This window comes from Adiantum capillus-veneris, chromosome 24 (assembly GCF_014529385.1).
Source record: "Adiantum capillus-veneris isolate H3 chromosome 24, ASM1452938v2, whole genome shotgun sequence".
NCBI lineage: Eukaryota > Viridiplantae > Streptophyta > Polypodiopsida > Polypodiales > Pteridaceae > Adiantum > Adiantum capillus-veneris.
Window position 1 is genome coordinate 37,662,454 of NC_140954.1, and position 11,134 is coordinate 37,673,587.

The following is an 11,134-nucleotide window of genomic DNA, read 5'->3' on the forward strand; positions in this document are numbered from 1 at the left end:
AAAATTGGAAGGGGGGAATATTAACTGAGCCAATGTCAGTTAACAGGAGCTGCTAAAGATCGAAGCCTTATGAATGCACATCAAAGATGATATGAAGAAGCAGTGAAGATTGGAGTTACACACTTTTCACATTTTTTCAAAATGGCCATGTATTGTAATTTCTTGATTTATTTAGCCATTGTGATAATTGTAACGTGTTACGGGCTCAATAAGAGTTCCAAGATGTAAAGAATAGGTCAGTTAGTGTACTTAGGTTGCAGATATAGTAAGTTGTGGAGCCTCAAAGGTCTTGGGCGTCGAGACATTACTCATTTTAAACCTTGGCTAAGGTATATAAGCCATTTTTTGTAACTTTGGGCTTAAGTTTTTGGATAATAAAATAAACAGCGTGAGCTTACGGCACTCTCCTTCTCCTGCTTCTATTTCGCTTGCCGGTTGTCACATTGCAGTGTCGTCTGTTGCGTTGCAACCACAGGTAAGAGATCTACGCATTGACGTAAATATATCATGATGAATCGTAGCATTTGACGTCGCCAACCCGCGGCCTAAATTTTATCATAAGTAGGAATTTAATCTAGGAAATCACAAAGTAAGTATAGGTGGGGTATTGGGACATCATTGCTAAGCATTTAGATGCATTTGGAGTCATAAACGACTAGGTCCAAATCTCACTGCTCTTAATAATCGTAATTTTTGCCACTCATTGAAAGTGATATTTGAGACCATAAGCATGTGTGCTTAGGTCTTATATACTTTTCCTAGAAGTTTTATAGCATTCGGATGTCATTTTACGCTGTCACCGATCATGGTTTGCTTGCCAATTAGTGACTAGCTTTTGATGACTTAGGTCATTTGAGTGTAGCTTGAGTTAGATGCGAGTTGTCTGTTGTTTTTGAAGAGATTGACACCCTCTTGTAGCCTCCATGCACTAGTCGAGTCAGCTTCATCCCATGGATTGACAATTATGTTCGTGGTTCTCACTATGTCTGCAATAAGATAAGAGTGAGGTTAGGAAGCCCACGCACATGGACATAGTCAGGAACAAACTCCTAAGAGATCAAGTCCAGATGTGGTTGAACATGGATCGCGATCCATGTATCTCAACCTCAGAATTTGATGAAAATTGGCACAGAGCCTGCACATGACCTTGTCTATACACAATCAAAATTTAGAAAAATTTGGAGAAAAAAATTTGACAGAGGAACCATGTACCTCATCATAGTGGGGGTATTTGACTTGATGATCTTGTAGACATACTTCAGGACATCCCAAATCTCAAGTTTGAGCTAAAAATACCTTCGTGAGGCCAGGATACAAGCCAAAGGTCCTGCGTTCTGGTCCTGAAACTGTTTTGAGTGCCGTTTCAAGTGCAATTCGCTAAAATTGCTCGAACTTTTGATAGACAACTCCAAATTGAGTCAGATATAGCTAGAAAGAAAGCTTGCAAAAAATAGGGTTTGAAGCTATTTTTTTAAGGTTTCCTAATTTTAAACTTTTAGGGTATCCCAAGACCAGTTTCCAAAGACCAAAAAGCCAGAAAGACTTGACTTTTGAGAGATCTGATCAAGGCCAAAAAGGGATAAGTTGCACTAAACGAAAGTGGGCTTGTTAAGGACTATCTTGAGAGTTTTGAGTGAGCCTTAACCATGACAAATCACCTACCACCAGGGTTTTCTAATCCACTTAGAGACATGAAAAACGCTGCAATGCCGACAACAGGGGGATTGGGAGAATAGCTAGAGGAGAGGCATCCTCCTATTAACAAACCGAATGTGAGATTCATCAAAATCAACGAAGCCATGAGAGTGCTTACATATTATGCTCATAAGATCATATATAGATTCACAAATGGGGATCAATATATCTTCTACAAGTGTGTAGAACCCTATGCTGGAGAGATGCCATTCCATAAGAACCTCTATGGATTCACGTATACAGATGCCCATGGAGTGCAAGTTTTGATGGTAGATAAGTATGGAAGAGAGTACAAACTTGTCGATCCAATTGACCTGGAGACATATGCATACAAGGGTACTCCAATTTCTACTTACTTTCAACCAAAAACTATGCCAGAGCACATATTAGAGAGGATTCCACCAGGATTTTCTCCAACGAGAGAGCAATATACGTCTTACCACGAGACCATGAATTGGTTAGATTGGTGGCTGAACCAAAACAAATAAGACCATATCAAGTGGCCCAATGTGTCAAAACAAAGTATAATGGGTCAGGGGATCCATGCTCATGTCTCACTCTTCAAACAAGTTTTGAGAGCTGAACAGATTGTAGATTTCCATACTCAGTATGAGGGAATTGGGTTGACATTGGAAGGAACAGCCTTGACTTGGTTCCAACCACTAAATGAAGACGATTTTCCCAACATAGCACAACTCTTACAAGAATTTGTAGAGGAATTCTTGAAAAGGGGGATCAAACACAACACAGTGTCCCAAATCTACACTTTCAAACAGAAAAAGGATAAAAAAGTGAGGGAAGCTCTACTTCGCTTCAAACAATACATAGAGAGGTGACCTGTGAGAGAGTTACCGCAAGATGAGAGATTATAAGTTCTCTTAATAAAGGGATTGAGTAATGAAACTCTCAAAAAGGACCTACATTTGAAAGGATGCACGGTGTTCAATTAAGCCACTAGAGAAGCTCTATATCTATGACAATTGTAAGGCATACAGAGAGGTGACTGAAGATACAGACAATGCGACTAGTAGTGACTCATCTCCGAAGAGTGAATCAACAACAAAGAGAGATGTTCAAATTTCTTGGGAACCAATCATTGATCAAGTGGTCAAGGGGGTGATTAGAAGAATAAACCAAGGCTACAAATAGAACCTGAATGTACGACAACCTCAATTGAGGAGATGTAACACTTGTGGAGTGGATCATCCCACTTTATGGTGTAGCACTCAATCGAAGCCACAACATGTGCTAGAGTAACAACCACCTCTTCTAAATGATAGTAGAGTAGTAGTCAACTACACTCAGCCAATGTATGTGCCGCAACCCATGAAAAACCAATACTCCATGGATGGGAATACGTGCATGTTCATAGCCAATCATGAGTATAGTTTGAATAACATTATCACCAGACAAGTAAAACTAGGGGTTCGATCACCAACTATGAAACAAGAAGGTGTATGCTATGAATGTGGAGGTGACCATGGGCACGAGGTTGTCCAAACAAAGGGTCCACAAATAGAATTATTTGTATTCTGTGAACGTTGTGGAAGAGACCATCTACTCCAACACTGTGCTAAGAAACCAGACTACAAGGGAAAAGAAACTATGAATGTTGTAGAAGTGATGCCTTCTTCAAGTGGATGTGAGGTAGATCTTGCAATTCCTTTAAAGGTGATGACTTGAGCTCAAGCTCAAGAAGCTGCCAAAAACAAACCGGCTGAGGAACCCACATTGCCACCTCAAAAAGAAATTAAAAACTTATGAGTGAGAACTGGAAGAAAATATTGGAAATCCAAACGGGATAAAATGAAAGCGAAGAGGTTGAAGAAGAAAACAACTTTTGAAACTGAATTGAACCAAACCAAAGAACTGCTTAGATGAGAGCAAGAAATCAAGAAAAGCACAAAGGGGCCTAACGAGTCAAAGACTTACTCAGGTGGTTGAGTCTTGGTGGATAAAGTCTTTAAACCTTTAGATGCGATCTTGAAGGCCTATGAAGCTAGGCTAAAACCCAATCAAACCCAAGAGCATAGATGACTGACGTATCCTCATCTAGGGTATGAAAAAGAGAGATTGCAAATATGCAAGGAGCTCATCCAGGCCGCCAAAGCTCTTATGGAACCACACATTCCAGATGCTCCAAAAATGGAGGTGCTAATCCGCAATCCAGGAAATGGAGAACCAAGGTGTTATAAACAGAGACCAAGAAGAGCTGGAAGTTGAGGCACCTATAGATACAAGGGAAGTGGCCAATACCACAGATGGGGTGGGCTCACAAGTAGTGATGCCTATTTCAGAGGTAGAAGAACTGTGGCCACAATCCTTATGGGAATCCATCAGAAACCAAAAAGATGGTAGTGCTACTTTACATTCAGCACCTATCCCTGAGATAAACATGGACCATGAATTTTTCCCAAGGGATATAAGATCTTTATATGGGGATTGCAGGTTTGTCACATTTGAAGAGAGCAAACCACACTCTCTGTAGATTTTGCCATCTTTCATAGGAGAACTCGAAACAAAATCAGAGGTTAAACTGGTACCTTCTCAGTGGAAAGCCACACCAAAAATGATGGATATCAAGAGCTTGCATGAATTGATGTCTTATCCTATACAATGCGCAATTTCTCTCTCAATTCTCATTTTAGTATCAATCTCTTTTTAGTTCTAGTTCTGTCTTTCAGTTACACTTAGTCTGGTCTGAAGTCTTTGGGTCTGATTTGAACTAACTCTAACTACAAATTTGGAATAGCTCTTTGAAAGTGTCTAGCTCATTCCAATGTCCTATGCTTGGTCAATAGGGTATGTTTGATGTTTGACGTGTATACTTTAACACTGAGGAAGACTCTAGAGGGGAGCCACAACCAAACTTCACTCTTCATCAACTCACATTTGGAGAGTTTTGCCTTCATTTTTGATTCATTAATCATATTCATTTTACTATCAACAAGTAAGATAAGTGAGCTATATAGAGCTTGGCTCTATGAAGTGGGTGTAGAGAATATAGCTACCTATTATAAGCTCTCATCTTTTGCTACCTTCATTGAGACACTATTGCTTAACAATTTGTAAAGCGCATACAAATGGAAGAGTGATAAATGAGCTTCCAGCTTAATAAAAATTACAAAGTACAATAGTTCTTGGTTCAAGATACAAAGATAATAGGCTTGGATTGGGAACTCACGGATCTGATCCCTGAAAATGAAGTAATGGGTCCTATTTATAGCTTTCTATTTGCTTTTGACTGACTATTCCTTGTGCTAATTACTTCAGTAACTCATCGATAATTATCAACCCAAGTGCCTCAGTCTAGCGGCCATTCCCACGGTTGTTTGTCTTCCGTTGATAGCTCGGCTTGCTCCTTGTAGAACTTCTTTCTCGAGGTGAGTAGATCCAGGCTATTACTTTAGGCTTTTTGGCCCAAACATTAGTGTTTCCCTAGAAGTAGCCCTAAGCAGTGATTGACTCATTTGATGCGGCCCACCCGATGACCTTTGGTTGTTGACATTGAACCTGTGCCTCATGTATCCAAACTAGGTCTTTGACTTTGATGTGCTCTTTGGATACCAACACTTGGTTAACATTATTCGGCTTCTTCTGGATGCTTTTTTGTGATGGAAACTTTGGTTGATAGACGTTTTGCTTTGGTCTCCATTGCATTGTTGACGTTGGGGCTCTTGATGTAGAGGCTTCACGAAAAGTTTGATGGTAGCTCATTGAGGGTAAAGTTGTCTTGCGAGTTTGATATACTTTAGTGTTTACCTTCGCTTTACCTTTTTCCACGATGGTTGGCAAATTCTTCTCCGCATGGATTTGAGAAGCTTCATGGAGTGTTACTGTTGTCGTTGTCAAAGCTTTTGGTTGTTGTTGAAAGAAGATATTCCTCCAGCTTTCTATCAAGATCAGACTCTCTTTGATATGATGGGATTCAACTATGTGGAAAGTATCCTTGTTCTTCCCATTACTCAATGTGAGTACGGCTTCAGCCATGCCAAAGCTAGGAATTGGCATTTTTGAACTTGTATACACTGTTTCTTCTAGCTCTTTGATTGGTGGCTTTCCCATCATGATCCATGTTCTATAAGTCATTAGATTATTTGTTGCTTCTGGATCTATCACAGCTGAACATGTGATTTTAAGTCATGTTTCTTCGCATATGCTAAATTTGATCGTTGTAGGAGACAGTCGATCTTCTTCCTTGTCCCTGTTCTTCTTTTGATCTTGCATTTACTGCACATTTGATGTTGAACTTGGAAACTTTGCTCCTCATCTGCTTTCATTTGCTCTTTTTCTGTAGTCGGCTTCTTTGAAACATATTTTGTTGATTCTTCTGGTATGTCAATGATGACATATTCTCGTGGTTGCTCTACTTCATTTGTTTGCATTTTGGCGTCATGCTCCATGACATAGCCATCTGTCTGACATTTTCTGCTTTCACACTCACAAACCTTGTTAGCTTCCTTCAACACCTTTATCATAAATAAGGGAGTTATATCATAGCCATCTTCATTGCAAAATTTGGTGTTGGTCACCTCATTTACGCAGACATCAAGAGTGGCAAGAATTTGTTGCCATCCAAATGGTTCAAACATTCCTTTAGGAAAAGGTTCTAAAATATAGTCTATGTCCTCCCCAGGTCGATCAAGAATACAATCCTCCTTCCTCAGGCTTACACTCTCGAGAGCTTCGTACATCTAATTATGTGTTTTGTCTTGCAGCTTTGCCGATATCTCATCTTCATGATCCGTAGTAGAGTTTAGTGTTTCTCTTGGGATCCGTTCAACATCTCTCTAACTATGATCTTTGACACTGATTTTCATAGTGATTTCCTTGTGTCTTAAGTAGATATAGTCATAGCCCCAATCTTGTATCATTTTGAGTTGTCGCATAAACGATCTGCCCAATATGATATCAAAGTTGCTACTCTCGTCAAAATTCATTATGGCAAAGGTGTGTTCATATGTAATGCCACAAGAGGATACAATGCTTTGTTCTAATATTCCAATCGATATCTCCATGTATCCATCTGCTAATTGCAGTTTCATTCGAGTTTTTCTAAGAGCGGGCTTTCCCCATTTTTCCCACATTCCTATGGTTGCAATGGCAATTCCTGCCCCACTATCTAATATTTTAACCGTCTTTACTCCTTTGTACTCAAGTGGTAAGGTGGTGTTTCCTTCATCGTCATCCGCAGTAATCACCACCTTATTTACTGGTACTGGTTTTGCTTGTGGTTTCTTAGGTGGTTTCATCCATGTTTTCATTTGCAAGTTGGGCATGTGAAGGGATTTTCAACCCCATCTTTTCCAGGTGTTTGCCCATTTGTCCCCATAGATGCAGTCTAATTTTTTAGCATTAATCCAAAAGAGTTGTTGTTCAAGACTATAGTAGCTGAAGATGGACCGTTTAATTTTGCAAATTTGATTTGCTAAGAGATAGAGAAGGAGAGACCTTAAGCTCTTGCAAGCGCATGTGCAAGCACATGCGTGCGTGCGCACGTGCGCGCGCGCGCACACACACACACACACACACACACACACACACACACACACACACACACACACACACACACACACACACACACAGATAGAGGTAAAACCCTTATTCTTCTTCTTTTTCACTAACTCGTCAAAAAAGTCTACAATGTATAAAAGGAAAAGTAACATAAGTGAAAATTAGTACAAAAGTTTAGTGTGAACTGCTAGTGAGTCAGCTTAGATGGGTAAGTGTGCCATCACTCTGGTAGGTAGACCAAGTCGGTGTAGTCTAGTTGTAGTATCACTAGTGAAGATATGTGTATCCACCAAAGTGTGCCAATGATGTGATGACTATCTGTGATAGTCATTAAGGAGTAATACATGTTGAGCTTAAAATCTCAACACTACCCCTCAAGCTCAACGGCATCTCCCATACGCCAAGCATCACTCAAAAACTACTGTAGCTTCTTCGCTCCAAGAGCCTTTATGAGGCCTTCGTGAAGATATCTTTAACCTACTCATCCATTGGCACATACTCAAGGTCAATGTCACTTGCCAAGACCCTCTTTTTGATGAAGTGGTAATGTACCTCAATGTGTTTTGTCCTGGCATGAAACACTGGGTTCCAATCTAGTTGCATGATGCTAAGATTTTCACAATAAGTGACAACTGGACTTTGTACTTGTACTCCAAAGTCCTAAAGTAGAATTTCCAACCATGCTACCTCACATGTTGCAATTGCAACACCCCCGTACTCTACCTCTATACTTCATAGAGCAATCCTGGGTTTCTTCTTACTGCTCCATGTGGTAGCATCACTCCCAAGTGAAAACATCAATTCACTGGTAGACTTGCGATCATATGTGCTACTAGCCCAATCCACATCTATGTAACCATAGAGCTACAACATAATATCAGCTCTATAAAATAGTGCATAATCCAAAGTAGCACTCACATAGCACAATGTGAACCTCATTGCATCCAAGTGTGGCGTCTTAGGAGTGTACATAAACTAACTTGCCCGTCCAACAGTGTAGCTCAAGTCTGAACATGAGATAGTCAAGTAGATTAAACTACCAACCATCTTCCTGTACATGGTAGCATTCTTGAGAACTTGACCTACATCATCCCCAACCTTCAAATTTTGATATAAGACATTGCAATTGTCTTACAATCAGCCATACCATACTTTTTCAGCATGTCAAAATCATATTGTCTTTGTGAAATCCATACACCCTCTTCTGTGCAAACAATTTCAATGCCCAAGAAATATGGAAAATCTCCCAACTCTTTCATCTCAAACTCCTATTGCATAAGTAGAGCATGCACACCTTGTATTGCAGCTATGTTATCACCTCCAACAATCAAATCAACCACATAGATGCATGTCACCACAATTATTTCTTCATTCTTTTGCATATACAATGAATGATCTGCATTAGACATTTCAAAACATGAGGAAAGAAAGAATGGCCCACAATACTTTCATGCCAAGCTCTAGGTGCTTGCTTCAGTCCATATAGTGCTTTCTTTAACTTGCATACAAGGTCATGTAGCTTCATGTTCACATAATTCTGTGGCTACTCCATAAAGACAATCTCATCCAAGTCTCCATTCAAGAAAGCATTTTTTACATCCATTTTTTTCATCACCCATCCTAAAGCTACAACCATTGCAATAAACACATAAATGATAGCCATCTTAGCTACATGGTTGAAAATCTCCTCATAATGAATCCCATAGATTTGTGCGTAGCCCTTGGCCACAAGATTTGTACCTACTCATACTACGATCATCATCGTGATTTACCTTGTAGACCCATTTGCATCTAAATTGCCTTCTTTCCCTTTGCTAATGGCACTAACTCCCATGTTTTATTTTCATCAAGGGTATCCATCTCCTTATCCATAGCTTGCCACCATTTCTCATCTTTGTCAACATCTTCAAAACTTGTGGGTTCTACATCCTATGTAATGTTTAACATATATGCACAATAACAAGCCACATAACTATCTTTTCCATATATGCACAATAACAAGCCACATAACTATCATAAGTTAATCTCTGCACATGATTTCTTACTTTTTGAGACTTTCGTGGTCCAAAATCACTTCCAAGTGCCTTATTCCCTACTTGCAGTATTCTTGCATCCAGATTCCTCATAGAGGATATGCCAAACTTTTCATCTTGACTTGGCTCAGAACGATTGTTGTCACCATCATCATGATCCGTACTCCAATTTGGTATCTTAGGAACATCATCAAATTTTTTCTTTCCTTTTCTTGATACATTTTAAGAATTAACATGGCTCATTCTTTCATGCAACCTGCCACTCCATGGCTTCTCACCATGACTTGCACTAGGTGACCCTTGCCGACTCAAAACCTGTGATTGCACACGTGTGTTTTATGATGACGCATTATCTCTTACATTGGCCCCTAAATCATCCTTCATATCAACATACCAACTTGCGATTTCATAAAAACATCCTTGCTCACCCTCTACATGGGACATGATTGTAACACTTATACCCTTTTAGCTCAAGGAAATATCCAATGAACACACATTTTTTTACTTTCAGTTCAAGCTTACTTCTTAGCTCATCCAACACATGCACATAAACATTACACCCAAACACTTTAAAATATAATACATCCAAATTTTCACCACAAAACTTCTCTTTTGGTGTCATATCATGCACTATAGCAATAGGGGTCATGTTCATAATGTAAACACCTGTAGTAATATTCTCAGCCCAATAGTAATCAGGCATGTTCTTCTCATTTATCAAAGCTCTAGCAACTTCTACAGTGTGCCTATTGTTTCGCTCTACAACACCATTTTTTTATGGAGTATACATGCATGAAAACCATCTATTAATTTCATGTTTTTTAGAAAACCATTAGAGAAGTATTCGCCCCCTCCATCTAACCTAAGACACTTTACATGTTTTTAGCCTATAGTCTTGAAATTTTGAAAATGCATAAACACCTCACCTTTTTGCCTCATGAAAAATACCCATACCTTCCTTATATGGTCGTCAATGAAGCTCACATAGTAATTGCATCCACACATAGACGTAGTCTTTGCCAGACTCCATACATTTGTATATCCTAATTCCAATACATTCTTGCTTACATGCTTGTCATGAGGAAATGATGCTTTTGCTTGCTTTCCAATAGAAAGCTTCACAAATTTTTTGTATTTCAGCAACTTTAAAGGTCGACAAACTTGTAACCATCTCTTTTGTTTGCATTGTCTTCAGCCTTTGCAAATTTACATGACCAATATGTTTGAACTAGATCTCAATATCTACTCAACTCTTGCACCCTAAGAAAACATGGCAACATTCACCTCGAGCACATTTACATCCAACATAAACATTCTGCCCACTTTCTTTCCCTATGCAACCAATCTTCCATTCTTCTTATGCTCTATGAAAAAGAGACCATTAGCGTTAAACTTGACTTGCAAAGCTTTCTCAACCATCAACTTGAATTCTTTGTGATATTATGTACATATAGTCATCAGCAAGGTACTTTACTTTAGTATCTATCATAGACAATGGTATATTTCTTGTATGCATATGGGATGTGTAGTATCATCCTTAGTTTTTGCAAAGTTTGCATTTCCTTGAGCCACTCACCATGATTGGTCAAGTGATTTGATGCACCCGAATAAACATTATCACCAATTTTTTTTCAAATTTATAAACATAATATTTATCATGTGATGTACCACAAATAGCCTCTGAGACTCATTTGCATTCATTTTTTAGTGGTTACATAATTATTTTCTTGCCTCGTATCTGGACATTCATGTTCAAAGTGACTATGTCTACCACAACCACAATATACAATATTTCCATGCTGACCTGTATTGTTATGCTATTGTGCCGTGGCATGGGCATCATGTGAATGGATGCTATGATTCCATTTTTTGATGCATGGTAGCATTTTTAA

At 39.1% G+C, this 11,134-nt stretch overlaps 1 protein-coding gene across 1 annotated transcript; it reads right to left on the reverse strand.

Annotated features, from left to right (window-relative positions):
- Positions 1-7,941: 7,941 nt before the first annotated feature.
- LOC147426221 (uncharacterized) lies at positions 7,942-9,945 on the reverse strand. The gene is made up of 10 exons (XM_086498188.1): positions 9,765-9,945; positions 9,603-9,673; positions 9,499-9,557; positions 9,255-9,453; positions 9,010-9,138; positions 8,656-8,752; positions 8,504-8,605; positions 8,345-8,413; positions 8,194-8,291; positions 7,942-8,073 (listed from the first exon to the last, which is right to left on the reverse strand). Exons 1-10 carry the CDS (start codon positions 9,943-9,945, stop codon positions 7,942-7,944), a joined length of 1,137 nt encoding a protein of 378 aa, XP_086354314.1.
- Between the last annotated feature and the right edge of the window lie 1,189 nt (positions 9,946-11,134).